Consider the following 16,185-nt stretch of genomic DNA (forward strand, 5'->3'; position numbering starts at 1 on the left):
TAAGTGCTAATCTGAGGAGTCTGTAGCGGGCAGCACTGAGTTCCTCCAATTACTGTTACCAACAGACTGCTAATATTTTTGTAAAACCAGTGAGTAGTGCAGCTGTACTGCAGCTGAACCTGATTTTGCATACCCTGAAACACAGCTTGTGGTGATAGTTGCAGAATGTGTTCGTGCCCTGGAGCACCTGCCCCATCACTCCGCTTAGCCTGCGTGGGGTGCACATTTTTACTCAGTATTAAAGGCACTAAGTTCCAATTTACCAAACCCTTGGTTACCTGAGCTAGTATCCTCTCCTCCGTTCCTCTTGCTGTTTTGTCCAAAGGTAATCTTATAGATCACAAAACATACAAAGAAGACTGAAGCACCTGCATGTAATTATTTTTTTTTCCTTTAAAGCAGTAGCAATAATGTGCCAGTCGTAAAGCAGCTCTTCGGATAATTGTGTATTTTCAGTTGTTCACACGTAATATCCTCTCATCCTCTAACAGCTTTCTTTTGAAGACAGGTTGAAGTTGTGCTCATGTTAACTAGCTCTTTACCTCCTACCGCAGATATCCTAGAGATTCCAGTTGACTAGCCAGCGCATGAGAGGCAGGGAAGCAGATTTTAGCTGGTGAGCCTGTACTTCTCTGTTCTTACTGGTATTTTTAGTATTAGCCAGCCTGTGAGACATCTTTTCCATCCTCTCTGAAGCAGTGGCCTTCTGGAAAGATGCAGTTTGACCATTGGAATTCTGCTAGTGAAATTTAAGAAGAAAACAAAATCCAGCAACAGCAAATCTCTATCACACTGTTGTATGAATGAAGTGATATAGGGAAAGGCATTGCTATAAACGTACCTAATTCTTCTCTTAGAAGTAGATTTTATTCTTCTGTACAGCCAAACATTTTTTTAAAAAAACAGGAATACCTTGGAATGATACAAAGGGGGATTCACTCCTTCAGAATCGTTGTCTGGAAGCTGTATGTTGCCATGATAGACCTCCCATGGCTAATGTTGGACTCTTCAAGGGAATTTATTTACAGAGGGTTAGCTATACTGTGCATATTTCATTTTAAAATGGCCCGGTTGCGTGGATCAAGTTGCATGTAATACGCTATTTTTGAAATAGTAGGTGGTAAGAGGAGACAGCTTTCTTCAATATAGTTAATGGCTATTTAATTTTCTTTCCTGATGCCAGAGACAGTCACTTGGTCATAGTGTGTCTGAGCAGGGGCTGAGCTCTTAACTAGTGACCTTGTTAGTATGTAAACCTGCTCTTCGACGTGATGCAGTTGGCTGCCAAATTTGCTACAGGAAGCTGGTGACTTTCATTCACTTCTTTGGAATCTTGTCCTTCGGAAGCTATCAAAATAGTCCATTTGACTACAAGCAGTGAGAATTTTTCCCTTACCCCACCGTTATTTTATCTGAATAAACTGAATCTGGATCAAAATACCGGAGGGAAAGAAACTTTATAGTGAACTGGACATGAGTCTTCATAAGAAGGAAGGAAGATGTGCCGTCCTCACAGGTTGTGTCAGTGAAGAGGTGAAGAAAAAGGAGCAGCAGTAACTCATCCAAGAGCGCCGAAATGTGTCCCGAATCGACCACAAAATGAACATCGCTTGCGTAGGAAACAGTAAATGCTCCATGACTGCGTTAATGAGACTCTTAACGGAGGTAACTCGTCGTAAGACAAGCGGCCGTGCTGGATGTGGGTGAAATGTGCGTTGAACGAACACAGCCGCGAGCTTTGAATAGCACACTTGGACGTGCGACCGGGACAGCCAGGAGAGGTTACGGGAGTGTCAAGGCTTGCCTTTTCTGGGTAGAGACCATGACCCCACAAGCAACAGCTGTGTAACTGAGAGCATGTCTGGTCTGTGTGACAGAGCCTCTGCGCAACAGCAGTGTTCCTCAGCAAGGGCTCCGGAGACGGCACAGGTCTGCAAATACGTGTATGTGTGGATGGAGTCTGGAAAAGCTGTATGTGCTTTGCTCAAACCTAGATTTTTGAGCCCTTATCTAAGGTTGAAATAATGGATGTTCAACTGGGATCTTAGAAACTGGGGGGAAAAGTCCAGCGTGCTGTGATCCCTGTAAGGAACATTGTCTTAACACTCCAAATTGTTAAGCGCTTACCTTTCTGCTGTGGGTAGAAGGGTTGTGTGGTACTGTGGAGTCTGGATATCTCTATGTTCTGCTTTTTTTAACTAGGTGTCCTCATTGCTCATTACCTTTGTTTTTTCCTCTTGTAGACATCAAGGAGTTTTCCTCTTAAAATGAACCCGTAGCCATGCACCTCCCAATCCAGTCACTGATGGCAGATGCCTGTTAGGTGCTGCTGTTCCCAGTTTGTGTGTGCAGTGCATTTATGATGGGCAAGTGTATTCTTGCCCAGCTCTAATCGGCGTCAGAAAGCAACTGTCACCTTCCAAAATAAAAGCTGCAGAGGCTGTTCTGTGCTATGCTTGACTTTGCAGTGGTCAAGCAGTTGTATATTTGCCTTTACAGGAAACCGTAAAAAAAAACCAACAAAAAACCCAAGAAAAAAAAGCCCCAGACCTTTTTTCTTTTTTTTTTTTTTTTCCTTACCCCCCCCCTTTTTTTTTTCTTTTCCTGTTTTCTTCTGGTAGTTTTCTCCAGGTTCTGCCTCTAAAGTGGCTGGCTGAAATGGCAGCAATGTAGGGTATTAAGTTTGTTTCCATTTGTTCAGTTCTTTAATATCTACTGAGAAACTTCTGATGGAAAAAAAAAAATGGAAATGCATTGGCTAACAGAAACAAACTATTAAGAAAGCCTATAAAGCTAAAAAGTGTTTCATACCAGCAACATGGCAACATCACACATTTAGCAAATGGACTCTAGAACGCTTGTCTTGAAGAATATGCGACTTAGTTAAGATGAAGACAAGGCCAAGACACTTCAAATCTGGCAGAAAGGAGGTTTGGCAGAGATCGGAAGGAAGGATGTTAGTCACTGGATTTAAAAGAAGCTGCTGCTTTCAGGTTTGCAAAAACAAGTTGAAGTCTGTCTTAAGTGGAAAGGGAAGAAACTGGAGAAGAACAATGCCTTGGGATTTAGCAAGAATCTTGTGGCCTACAGGAATTGTTAAACTGTACTTCTAAATCTGGATCTTGTGATCATTTCGGGAAGGGAAGGCTAAACCAGAAGGCTGGACTTGTCAGATGTTCCTCATTCCAGTTCGACTGCAACCTGGCATGTTGTTTTCACCCTTGCAAGTAGACTGTTGGCTTGGCTTTAGCATTGGTGCTTTTCTTCTTTCATTCAGCACTGACAGTGTGTGCACCTGTCTCTAGGTAGTGGCTAAAACGGCCTGGAATTTTGTGGGAATGCTGTTGTCCATTGTGCAGGGAACACAGGTAGGGGCTGTGGATAGTCTGTGCGAAAAGCAGCTGCTGCTTGTGTGCTGTGAAAAGCCAGTTCAGCTTCCATCTGTTCCACTTCAGAGCCTTTGTTTTAAAAGTGTATGAGACGCTTCCCCGGGCTGGTAGTGCCAACCTGGTAACTTAGCAGCTGGTTACTCAGAGTTCAGAAGAAGAAGGTGTCAAGGAAGAAGTTAAACTGTTGGTACAGCCTTGTGCTAAACTCGCCAGAAAGCATTTTCATATGGAGTGGAAGAACATAGCTGCATGTGCCTTCCCTGAGTTGGCAGCCACGTGGGTTTGCCAGGAAAGGTTGGGACCATGTAAAGAAAACAAAATGAACCTTTACCATGAGTTGGGAACTACCAAAGCAGCTGCATATTAAGATTTTGAGCTTAGGCTGAAGCTCTTCATTTATGGTGAGGTCTTAAAAGAATAGTTTGGCCTGGAAAAGGCAATGGAATGGAAACCTCTGATCAGATTTTTGCTGGAGATTTATTTGGGTTTTTTGAGAGCTTGGGGAAGTTTCATCTTCACATCCGCAATGGGAATTTCACGGCTGTTTCCTAGTCCTGGATCAGCTCCAACAGCAGTGGAAGTAGCTGGATCCTTGGCGTTTGTATGTGCTTGCTGTCATCTCAATCACTGTTGTTCCTCTAGTGCAAGCAGTCTTGCATAATGTCCCTTAAAATATCGGGCACCTCTAGCAATTTGCTGTAATCTAGTGCTCTACTCACCACTGCTGAGCAGCTGTTTGTGGAGCATTTTCATGGTGTGTACCTATTTGTAAAACACAGCCTTGCAGGATGGTGAAATGGGAGGAGAGGTTTATAAAGCATTTTGGTACTTCCCAGGGCAAAAACTCTGTGTGGTCAGTTTGGTTGTTTGTTTTTTTTTTTGTCTGTCATCTCCAAAGTACATGCATATTTAATGTTAAATTTTATTTGTAAGTAGTTAATTTGTAGAATATGTCAAAGAGAGGTTCAGCTGTTTGTGAAGGATGGAGTTGGAAGGTTTCCCCTCCTGCTTCATCTTGTAGCTGTGACCTGCTGCTTGTGCAGAATTGGCCCTTGCAGAGAAAGGTGCTGGGCTGCGCTCAGGTTTTCCCTGGGGAGGGACTCTGCTCTGGAGCCATCCCAGGTCTGGGATATGTGACAACAGGCAACTGCCTCGTGGTAACTGGAGCTGGATTTTTTTGCTGGATTTGTGGAAACGCAGATACTGTTTCTTGAGGTGATGGTAGGAGTGTGAGCAGTTACTGTCTGGGCACAACTTGTAAAGCTTAGAAACCTCTTTGTGTAAACTGGGGTTGGAGTGCAGACGGCTGAAGGTGTTGTGGTCGGTGTACACTGCTGTAGTAGCTGCCTGGTCTCTTGGTAGTGGGTGCCTCAGGATTCAAGGGTGCTTTCGTAAGTAGGACAGAAATAAAAGCTAGCCCTCCTCGCCAAGACTAAAAAGTGATTAAAAAAAAAAAAAAAGCCATTTTGCTGATTGCAGATGATGATAATGCAGCTGCTCAGTAGTGACATCCCAGCCATGGAAAAATAACATTGGTTCTTCAAGCTATTTTCCAGTCTGTGCAGTGTGTTAAAATCCTTCATGCACAGCTGGCACATTTAAGTTTGATTATGTTGTTGAAGTGACTGATCTGAGAGCAGCCTGGATCCCAGTTGCTTGCAGAATTCAAAAATAAGGTTGTTCCAATTCATCTGCAGTTGGTTATTTTGGAAGAGACACAAACTATCTCGAGTACTTTTAGGGCTGCTAATTAAAAGTCTTGTGGCAGTCCTCTGAGAGAGAGCGCCTTTAAAGATGGATGGAGGGACTTACCCAAGGTCATACAGTGTGTCACTAGCAAAGATGATTATAAAATCCATGCCCTAATTTGGTCTTGTACCCTGAATTATTTCCCTGGTGTTGAAAATCCCACCACAAAACAACACGCTGGCTGTGCTGGGCTGTGTGTCCGTGGGCTCCGACCTGCCGGCCTGGGTCTGTCACGGGGGGAGCGTGGGGTGGTGCTGGGGCAGGTCCCTGCAGCCAGCTGCCACGCAGAGGTGGCTGAAGTGGGTGCCTTTTGCTGGAAGTGCGCTTCTGGGGCTGGAAAAAAGCAGGAGCTTGGAAAGAGGGAGGCGGGAGGGCTGTAGAGAAGTTGCTCAAGCCTGTAGGCACTTGCGGTACTGCCTCTCCTTTAAAGCTGAGTTCTGGCTTCTGACCTGAGCTGCTCCGGTGTCTTTTTTTTTTTTTTCCTCAGACTTGTAAAAGTGTATTTTTAAATTCCGCTGACATCCCCTGGATTCAGGGCTCCTCCCTCTGCGTGCCAGGAGTGGACAGAGCATCGTAGCCGCTACCCAAAATGTTTGGCAGCGTAAAAAGGAGATGGTGGGGAACTGATGAGCTCTGGAAGAGGCTGTTTTAAGTGTATCATAGTGAGCAAATCCTCTTGCCGGGAGTATTGTTGGAAAACGGGCAGACAAGTGCGTGGCACTTGCAGTGCTGCCGCGGCGGTGTGGCTGCCCGTTTGCTGGCTGTGGGCAGGGCACGCCAGGGCTCCGCGTGCTGGCGAGGGATGCGGGGAAGGATGCTCGTGGAGCTGCTGCTGCGGCTATCCCTGCGGCTGGCGGCAGGTGAAACGGGGTGAGACTGACTCCTGGGAACTGGCTGTGAATTCCCCTCAGGAAAGGCGGTTGCTGGTGAGTCACGGCCCTGGCTGTGATGGGAAAGTTGCTGGATAATAGGTTAAGTGATGGCTTTTTCCAGAAGTGCACACAACAGGACCCTGAGGAAGCTCTGAAAGCAGATTTTTGCCTGGGTTCCAGGTGGCCGAATTGTGCGTTCCTGTGGATGTGAGCAGCGCAGGTTTTCCTTCCCAGGGTCTGCCTTGCACCCCCGGGCTAAGCGTGGCCGCTCTGTTGAGGCGAGAAGGGGCTGTGAAAGCAAGGAAACGAGAGGGACTGCTCTCGTCACGATAGGAAACCGGTAAGAGGCTGTAAATGCTGAGGAAAGCCTTGTCCCGTTCATCCCGGGGCACGGATACGCAGATGGGGAGCTGCTCAGAAAGGTGGAAACCTGCACCAAGCCGGTGTCCCTGGGGAGGCTGGTGCACGTGCTCCGTGCGGGGCTGGGGTCGGTGCTTTGCGAGTGGGCTGTCACGGTGCCACGCGGGGGGGTGTCAGCTCTGCTCTGTTCTCCCTGGAACCGCGTCTGACGTGACTCGCCGCTGCTCTTGCAGTGCCTGTGTCTTTGCTCGCCCGTTAGCTGGCCTCTGCTGAGCATCCCCTTGTGCTGCGTCCCAGAACGTACGTGGTGGGCTTCAGCCTCAGTTCTGGCCCTTTCGAGCTCTGCAGTTCGGGCTTGAGCATGAGAAGCAGAGGACAGAGCGCCTTGCAGACCTGCCCTGACCACAGCTCCCGTCACGCCGGGCTGGGGGACATCTCAGCCTGCCTTGGTTGAGGTTGTCCTCTCCTGCCAGCCCTGGCCACCCAAGGCAGCAGCACGGCTGTATGTGCAGCAGACCTGGGTTCATTCGCCAGCCCTGTCGCACCCCATAGGATATGTGGGTGCCTCCCGTGCGAGATGAACATGGGTCTCGCTCTGCTGTGGTTTTTCATGTGTGATGAGGAGCTGCTGTATTCAAACAGGCTTCGAGGTGGCAGCCAGCTTCTGCCTCAGTGTGGTGGTGGTAGCTTTGACACTGAAATGGCGCAGCTGTCACCAAGGTCCCTGGGAGGCATCTGTATGGGGTGGGAGGCTGCAAATCAGCAGCAGCGCCGTGGTCTTGGAGGAGGGGGAAGTGTTTGGCCCCTTCTCTTCCCTCCCCATGCTTTGCACTGCACCGAGGAGGTGGTGCCTCACTGTGGGGCTGCCCTTGCTGGGGGCTGAGCCCAGGCCTGGGGGTTCCTTGGTGGCCCCTGTCACGGCGTGGGGATTGTGTGGACACGGGGAAGCGAGCCGCTTCTTGGAGCGCCTGCCAAACTGGTTCCTCCAAAACTGCTCTTGGATGCAAGTGGCTCATTTTGTGCACTTCTGCATCTGGGATGGGGGAGTAAATGGCTGCCTAAGCATCTGCTGTGCAGGCCGGGCGCTCTTCCTGCATCCCGTTCTGCAGCAGGGACCTCCCACCCAGGGACGGGGATGCTGGAGCAGCCTGGGGCTCGGAGGGCATCAGTGCTGGCCTTGGCTGGCTGGCCCTGAACTGCGCTAAAACATGCAGCAGAAATACCTTGGGGGTGGAGGGGGAATTTTTTTTTTTTTTTTTCTTTAAAATCCAAAGTGCAGTCCTCTCGCAGCACAGCATGCCTCCAGCGAATCCTGGGGAAAATGGTTCAGCCAGCACCAGCGTGGGCACAGAGGGCACTGCCAGCACCACGGGCTCCGCCTGGCAGCAGGGGTTACACCAGGGATGTGAACTGGGAGTAAATAGCTGCGTCCGCGTGTGGTCTGCGGGCTCCCCGGGACCACTGCCACCAGATGAGCCGTTGGTTTGATAATCCAAATGTAACCTCAGATTTTTTTCTTCTCTCCCTTCTTTTTAAAAAGGCCTGTTAAGTGGTGCCACGGCACAGCCTGGGCCCCTGCCAGGGAGCCCTGGGGCTTGTGTTCCTGCCTGCGCTGCCAGGCTCCTGGCTGCTGCGCTGCTCCCTCAACTCCCATTGGCCTTTCTTGGCTGGAAAAAGGATTAAGTTAGCAGGACAGGAAAATTAATTAGCTGCCATTTTAAGGATGTAGCTTTCCTTGCTAGTCCAAAGTGTTTTGAAATGACATTGTAGCACCGAGACCAACCTGGGGCTGGTTAAAGGGCTGTTACCTGCCGGACCGGCGGGTTTCCGCTGTGGTTCTCCCCCAGGTGGTTACGGCTTCGAGGTGAACCTCAAGGCCAGATCAAAGGAGTGTTGTGCCTGCGCTGCTAGTGCCGGCCATGGAAAGCTGGTACCGAAGTTCTTCCTGCTTGTTTCACATTCAAAGTAGCTTTTCTGTGCCCTTCCTCTCTGCACAGGCGGTGGGGGGCTGCAGGGCAAGCTGTGCCATCGCTGCTCAGATGGGGCTGGGGGACGGGGGGGCTGCACACAGGGACCACTGCAGCCTCAGATGCTGTAGGCTGAGCCTCAGCCTTTCCGAATGGCCTGGTGGAAAACTGCCTCTTGGTGTAGGTAGCCCCCAAAAAGGAGCAGAAGTGGTGCCACTCTCCAGGGGTGTGTGTGTGTGTATCCAGCTGGAGGATGTCCCCACTGGAGGTGCTGGAGATGGAAAAGGGTGGCTGTGCTGCAGCATGGTGGAGAGCAAGGGAACCCAAAGCATGGGAAGCAAGTGATAAGGAAGCCAAAAATCATTTTAGAGTTAGAAATTGCCATTCCCTGCTTTCTCCAGGGAGGGAGATGCGCTGGTGCTCCAGGGGACCAGGAAGGGGCCGTGAGCCACCGGCTTTCCCGAGAAAGCCCTACTGCAGCAGTGGGGAGAGGGCACCCCGGGCTCACCCTCACACGCAGCGCTGACGGGTCTCACGGCTGCACTTTGCTTTCCTGCGCGGCAGCGCTGGTTCCAGCGCGCTCAGTCTCTGCCCACGCGGGGAGGGAGCCACGATGCTCCTCCGCAGCTCTCAGACGTGCGAGATCAGGAGCTGCTGTCACAAGCGGTGCTACGGTTCAGCCCTCGCTGAACTCTCTAGGAAAAGGGGTTTCTGCCAGCTGTGCTTCCACCCCAGCCTCCGATACGGAAAGGGCAAGTGACAGCAAGAAACCTGACACAAACCGTGGTCCCTGTCTCCTCACCTTGTGAAGGTCTAAACGGCTCCTGCTCTCCTTAGCTTTAAACAAAAGCCCCCCCTAAACTCTCGCTGGCTGGTGAGGAAAAGCAGAAAAAAACCAGCAAAATTAATGCAGATTAAACCTGCTACTCCAGCAATGAATGCAAATTATCAGCACATTACTTCTAGTATTTAACGTAGCAGAAACATTGCATCCTGCAGCCAAAGCAACTCAAGGCGCGATGGCAGTGAGGGCGCACGGGGCGAGGCTGGCATCTCCTTCTCTTGTCTAACCCGAGAAGCTCTTGGCAAAACTTTTGTTTTGCTTTTGAAGAAGGGAAGCTCCTCTGTGAAGAACTGCATGTTGCAAGGTAAGCACGAGTTAGCTCTGGGCGCTGGTTGAAGTGCCCCCTCCTCAGAAGGCTGCGGACCGTTTGGTTTTCCTTACCCCCACTCGGTGCTGGATGCAGGCAGCCGCAGCGGCGTGGCAACGGGAGCCTGCTGCTCTCGCGGGTGCAAGCGTGATGGATGCTGCAGTTGAGCAAACTCCTCGAGCTCTGTGCTAACTTTTCAACCTCCCCCAACTGAAAAGCAGAACAGCGAGTGAAAAGCCACCTTGCCCAAGCCCAAGATTTTAACTGTCTCCAGCCTTGCCAGTAGGCAGTTTTCCCGAGCGACTGTTGCAACACCAGACCTTGCAGGGGCCTGTCCCGTGGCTTGGCAGGGGATTAGCGCATGGTGGAAAAGCCTTTGCTATGGTTAAATGGAAGATAGAAAATACGTCAGCTCTGCCAGATACATTAATTAGGAACCTCAAAGGCAGGCGGATCCCCAGGCTGGTAACATTTCCCTCCTAAATGTTTCGTTTAGCTACTTGTAGCGTGCTATTTTGATTCCCCCACTGATCTCATCTCATAGTTATGAACACCAGGCCAGGCATGCACTTTCACACAGAGCTGCTGTAATTAAGGCAATCACTTCTTGTCAATGCTAGGCAGTCACTTTTAAATATTCGGTCATCAGGGATTTGCTGCAGCAGGCTCCAGGTTGGTCAGAAATAAACTCCCGAACACTTCAAGGATATCAATTTTTATTGAACATTGCAAGATCAATAAGAAAAAATAATTTGTACAGCTTTGTGATATAACCATTGCTGCTGAAGGGTAAGGCTACTTGTCTCGAGGAGAGACCCGATGCAGCGAACAGGGTGTTCCCGGTAGGACCCGCTCCCAGAAGCAGGTGATGTTCTCCACTCACCCTGTCCTACAGCAGCACCTTCCCCCTCGGGCAGCTCCACGTAGCCTTACGGTAGCACAAATGGGGCTTCTTAGACATGAGGGGTGAGCAGCCCTGCTCTAAGAGACCCTCTGCAAATGGCTCACTGCCCACCACAGCTGCGGTATCAGTCTGGTACAGTGGTTACTGACCTTCTGCCTTGCTTCTCCCTCCCTCCCTCCGCTAATTCTGTCTTTCCTTTGAGCCTCATGAGGTCACCTGGCCAATGTTCAGCCCTTTCCTCTATGCAGCAGCTGTTGCACAGCGGCCTCCTTCCCCAAGGAAAGGGCTCTGTCCTCAATACAGAGCTGACCCGGTAACTATTTTTTGGTGGCCTTTGGTGACTGCATCTGGCAGGAGCAGATTTGTGACACCAGCTAGGGGGGAGCCAGGACACTTTAGGAAGTAATCCTGCAGCTCAGATGCTTTGAGCTGGCAGAGTAACCCTTTCTAACCAAACCCAGATGCTTAAGAGTGATTGTAGAGCAGCAGCTACGGATATTGCTCTAGCACTGGGGCACCCACTCCATAGGACGGGCAGAGCTAGAAAAAGAGGCTTCGGTTTACACAGTATTTTTGCTAAGCTTTTTGCCTTTGACAGTTCTTTTAACAGTTAAAAAAAAAACCAAAAAAAAAACATTAGGACAAAAGGCTGAGTTTCTATGGTGGCAGTGAGACATCCTCAGACTAAGCAAAATTCTAGCTGGGCCCATCAATATGTCCGACTGCCATCCCTTTGCTATGTCAGATGGGTGAAATGCCAGACCAAGAGAAATTTTAGCATTGATTCCACCCCTAAGGGGAGACGAGAATTTAGACATCGGTAAGAGTTAAGAACTGCATCATCTGTCATAATACATGAAATCAAGACAGTAATCTTAAATCAATGAAGGGCTCAGCTGGAAAAAAGAAATCAAACTGAATGGCTCTGCGGGCAGAAAAGGGCGTAGTTGTGCCACGACCAGTTGATTACTGCTGCTGTACTAGTACCAGCAAACAGAGCTACTAGCTGCTGGACCCTACCCCTGGACTGCTGACAGAACAGATACTTCTTATTGATGCTGAGATACTTCTCATAGAAGATAACTTGGGAACTTGTATCTGGTGCCACACAGCATTCAGCCATCTGATCAACGATCCCATATTCACAACCAAAGGAACATAAATACAGTGGGTACACAAGCTGAGCAGAGTAGATTATCTATGTGATCAGATGTGAGCTGCCTCCCCCGCACCGGCACCAAATGTACAGCCGCACCCCAGGCAACTTGAGGCAACATAAGACAAGTTTACACTTAAACGAAGGAGGGCAACATGGAAATGATGTGATAATAAAAACCTGGGGGGGGAGGGGGGAACAAAACCCCAAACCAAAAACCTTTGCACAACTATTTTTCAGCATTGTAAAAAAATAAAAATGAAAGCAATCTTTCTGACTTCCTGTGCCTACACCAAGCAGGTCTCCCAGGCATCCTAAGAACAGGAGGCGCTGCCCCTTTTTCTGCTGTTAAGTGATGCAGTGCACACAGTATTTCTGAAGGAGTTTCATAAACTGTTGTGCAAGCAAACTGAAAAAATAAATAGCACTCAAACATTCCCTCTTGTCAAAGAACATTAATTGCAGTAAAAACTAGCTTGCTTTTTTGTTTTAACTGAAGTTAAGTCTGCTGCAACTTGGTTTAATATATGAAAATTTGAAGATGTGTTTCACAGCATAACTGTAGAATAATTTACACTGCATTGCCAATTCACAATTCAGTCATTTTCATTAACAGTGTACAAAGAAGGTCATTAGTTTATATATATATACTTTATAAAGTCTGGAAGATCAATATAAATACTGCTCCAGAAATTAAAAAAGTGTTTACATCCCCGACTTGAATATTACATCTCAGTGTCCTGGATTATTATTATTATAATCTGTAAAAGTCTTAGCGGCGCAGAGGTTCAAGTTTTCGAAATTTCAGTGACGAGCTGGATGACAAAGCATCTTGGTTTGAAGAAGAATTCACTGTGTCTGGGGACTGGAACAATACTCTACCACGATGATTAAATACATAAAAAGATGGATGGTTCCTTAATGTGTCAAATGTCCTTCAAAATAAATGTAAAAAGTCAACATCAATACTCTTTCAGAATATGGGGTTTAGAAGAGGTCAATTTAAGGTGTACCAGCTTTTACAGACACAGAAATACAAGTTTTTCAACCCAAAACTCTTGCTTGCTTTGTAAGTTTCCTAAACCAAAACACAGAGGAAATACAAAGCCAAGCACGAAAACTACTAACTGCTCCATGTGCAGAGGCTGCCCACCCCACAGACTTCACCCTCCTTCCTTGAGCCTAGAGGCAGTATCGCTGCACGCACACACCAAACGTGCCAGCCTTCGTGCAGCTGTCACCTGTGTTAGTAACCTTGATGCTGCTTACTGTCACCTTCCTGTCCCTTTCTGTGCCTGAAGCTAATGGTTTTAGGTAAATACTACGAAATATAACAACGTCAACTTTTGTACTTTTCACACTCCCCTCTCTTTTTGGAAATGGCCAGAGAGGCCGTGTCTGCCCATCCAATTTCATATTCTTTTCAAAATCTTGATTCAAAATCCCTTATTTTCTTAAAAGGCTTTCAGATATCCCACCTGGAGTACTTTAGTGCTAAGATTCAAATAACTCAGGCTCTTGTAAGGAAGCAGAGAAAGAGCGAGCCAGGCATGCTGCCCTGTAGACTACGAGACCACCTCACGACAGCAGTTTGTGGCTGCTGAGCTCTTACTTTGCACATAGACATTTCATTCCTCTATGAACTCTGCACAGCAGGATTTTGGATGAGGAAAAGCAAGAAGTTTATTTAATTTGTTTCAGTTTTCTAATTCTCTCTGAAATTCAAGACACTGTTGGCTTTCCCAGGGGTGACTGTTCCTCTCAGTGTTACCGTCTACAATGTGCGTTAAAGAAGAACTGAGCTAAAGAGCAACTATTTCACAGTGTTCTGTTTGTAGAGTAGCAGATAGAGGCGTTTATGAAAAGAGGAAATAAAACATACTTATTTTTTAGTTCTGAAGTGGCATCCATGTCTTTAAATTCTCCCGCGATATGTGCTATCCCATAGCAGGTGACTGCAAAGGCTAACAGAGTCTGAAGAACTATCTGTAACAGAGGGAAACACAATGCAACACGCACATTTCCTGATATCTACCCCCCCAAAAATCTCATCTTTCAAACAGTGTCTCTTGTGCTTTTCATCCAGTGATAGTAAGTGCTCTACAGAGCTGGGAAATTCAACAGTAGGGAAACTGAGGCACAGGAAGATTTAATACCCCACCTATTTAGCATGGCAAATCGGTGGCAGAGCTAAGAAGAGCTTCAGCTGCCTGACAACTGGTCTGCGCTGCATGAATCGAACCAAATCACATGGCTCCTCAGCGAGATCCCTAGAACAAAACACTGTGTCCTTGTGCACTTAAGGATCTAATACTCTTTCCAAGAAGCAAGTTGGCTGCCAGCACACACCGTGCAGCGGTGGCAGCTGCCGCTTGGTCCAAACACCATGCCTGCTTGTTGTGGGTATTTGATTTCCTTACCTTTCCGAGTAAGCAAAAAACGGAATGGGTAATAACTGAAGTGGAACTAAAAAACCCAAGCAAATAAAGCAAATAAAAACAACCTCTTCCCGAAGCAGGTTGTGCTGGGATCAAATGGGTGTGCAGCCACACTGGATAAACAAATGTCAGCCAACAAAAGCCAGAGGGAGGAGGATGTTTATGCTGCAAAGAAGGAGATGGATGCAAAAATTCTCTGAGCTACATTCAGGGAATTCCTGGACAAGATGCTTCAGGGTAGTACTTGAGAAGGAGAGGGAGGTCTGGACCTGGGGCTTGTTCCCTCTGGCAGATGTAACACAGCACAGGAAGCTGGGACAGAAAACACGGGTCCTTTTTGACAGCAGGAGCTCAAATGAAAGTGCAATTTGAAAACTACCTCACCCTTTACTCTTGCCTATCACATTTTTTTTTTAAAAAAAAGCAACTGAGAGACAAAACTGTCCACACAGCGTTACACCTTTCAAACATTGTAAAAGCTTAAACTTACATCTATGGGCAACGTTTCATCTTCCTTTTCTGTTAACCTCATGTAAGAACGATCTGCAAAACGGAAACACAGACACGCATCGAGCCCCCCGTACGCGCCCAGCGACACAAACCCCTCGCGAACTTGCGGCCGGTCTGGGACACGTGTCACCCCCGCCGCCCCCGGGCTGCTCCCGGTGCGCGGCCGGTCCCCAGCCCCGGGCGGCCCCGGCCAGCTGCCCCTCCCCCGGCCGCAGGGGAAGCAGCCGCGCTCCGGCGGCCCGGCCCGGCCCCGCTCCCCCCAGGCCCCGGCCCTCCGCCCGGTCCTGCCCAGCGAGCCCCGGCCCGCTCCGCCCGCAGCCGGCCCACAAGGGCAGGGCCGCGCCGGCCGCGATGGTGCTGAGGAGGAGGATGATGATGATGATGCCGCCGCGGCCCGGCCCCCGCCCCGGGCGCTCCCCCCGGGGGCCTCCCCGCGCCGCAACCCCTCTCAGGCGGCTGCGCCCGCCCTGACCCCCCCCCGCCGCCCGCCCACTCACGCTGCGCCGCCGAGAAGGCGGCGTGGGCCAGGGCGAAGAGGCCGAGCCCCACCAGCCCCTTCCACACCGAGGCGGCCGCCATCGTCGCCGCCGCTCGCCCCGCCGCCGCCAGGGGCGCCCCCCGGCGCCCGGTGATGGCGTCACGGGCAAGGGCGGGGCCGGGCCGCGCCCGCCGAGGGGCGTGGCTGACAGGGCGTGGCTTTCCGCGGAAGGGGGCGTGGCCGCGCCGCCGCTTTCCCACGCGGGACCCTTGACCATTGAGAAAAGCCAAGGGGCGGGGGCGGGCCCGCGGGGGTCCAGCGGAGCCCTCGGCCCCCAGGTCGGGCCCGCTCCCCTCCCCCGGGCTGGAAGCGGGGTCGTTCCCGCTCTCCAGGTGTTCAGCCTCAAAGCCTGAGCAACCCGTGCAAGAGGAAGTGGCGTCCGGGGATGCGCCGCGCGTGCGGGGCCAGGACCCCCGACCCCAGCAGGGCCTGGAGCAGAGCAAGGGGACCCCGCTGCCACGCGCGCGGCCGAGCCTCCACGGTCTTCCAGGCCCCCGCGGCACCACCATCGGGGGCACAACAATTCTTTGCGGGTGTTTTCTACAAACCGCCTCTGAGCGGGCCACCGTGGCGTTTCGCGCAGCCCTCGCCTCACCGGCTGCACAAATCCCCCTTGTTTCTTGCCAAACCGGGCGGGAAGTTCCCCCTGGCCGCGGCTCCTGGCGCCGCCGCCCCCCAGGACCCCCCGGCTCTGGGGAGCCGCACGTGCTGCACCCCACCCCCCGCACACCCACCCCCGGCTCCCCCGCGTGGCTGTGCGGAGCCAGGGCCGGTGCGAAACTTCTTCCTTGCTGCAAGTCTGTTGGGGGGATAATTTTTTTCCCCTCCTCACGCTCTGGCTCCCCCTTGCGAACCCCGTTTTGCACCCTCGCGAGCTGCTCTCTCCCTTGTAGCCCCCCTCTCGCCAGCCTCCCCCCTCTGCCCCACTCCAGCCCCCGCGGCCGGGCTGCCGCCCCCCTGCAAGCCGGCAGCCCCCTCCCCGCCCGGGCACGGCTCCCGCAAGCCCCCCCCGCTCGCCTGCAACACGCTTTCCGCCTTACGAGCTCCCAGACGCCGCCCTCGCCCCCCGCCCGGCCGCTCCCCCTTCTCCTTGGCTGCCTTAAGCCAAAATACCCTTCTCTCCGCCGCAGAGCCTCCCCTCGGCCCGGCGG

The 16,185-nt window shown here is 50.8% G+C and overlaps 1 protein-coding gene across 2 annotated transcripts; it reads right to left on the reverse strand.

Moving 5' to 3' along the window:
* Nucleotides 1-10,187: 10,187 nt before the first annotated feature.
* On the reverse strand, nt 10,188-15,715 carry MMGT1 (membrane magnesium transporter 1). 2 transcript variants are annotated; one of them, XR_005830926.1, is made up of 5 exons: nt 14,994-15,715; nt 14,477-14,529; nt 14,256-14,383; nt 14,052-14,151; nt 13,449-13,534 (listed from the first exon to the last, which is right to left on the reverse strand). XR_005830926.1 is itself a non-coding variant. In XM_040614268.1 (4 exons), the coding sequence occupies exons 1-4, from the start codon at nt 15,541-15,543 to the stop codon at nt 12,321-12,323; spliced, it is 870 nt and encodes a 289-aa protein (XP_040470202.1). In that variant the 5' UTR covers nt 15,544-15,679; the 3' UTR covers nt 10,188-12,320. The 2 variants fall into 2 exon arrangements, 1 of the variants encoding a protein (XP_040470202.1); XM_040614268.1 differs by lacking the exons at nt 14,052-14,151; nt 14,256-14,383 and adding an exon at nt 10,188-12,483 and having other exon boundaries at nt 13,431-13,534; nt 14,994-15,679.
* Nucleotides 15,716-16,185: the final 470 nt, after the last annotated feature.

The sequence above is a fragment of the Falco naumanni genome, chromosome 14 (genome assembly GCF_017639655.2).
Source record: "Falco naumanni isolate bFalNau1 chromosome 14, bFalNau1.pat, whole genome shotgun sequence".
NCBI classification, from domain to species: domain Eukaryota; kingdom Metazoa; phylum Chordata; class Aves; order Falconiformes; family Falconidae; genus Falco; species Falco naumanni.

What these genes read in the sequence shown, in the direction of transcription:
- MMGT1 (XM_040614268.1), bottom strand. Translation starts at nt 15,543, where the DNA reads ATGGTGGTGCCGCGGGGGCCTGGAAGACCGTGGAGGCTCGGCCGCGCG. An exon ending in CGCCTTCTCGGCGGCGCAGC is followed by an intron (nt 14,530 to 14,993) that starts GTGAGTGGGCGG and finishes TCCGTTTTGCAG; the next exon opens with ATCGTTCTTACATGAGGTTA. An exon ending in ACTTCAGAACTAAAAAATAA is followed by an intron (nt 12,484 to 13,430) that starts GTATGTTTTATT and finishes TTTATTTTGAAG; the next exon opens with GACATTTGACACATTAAGGA.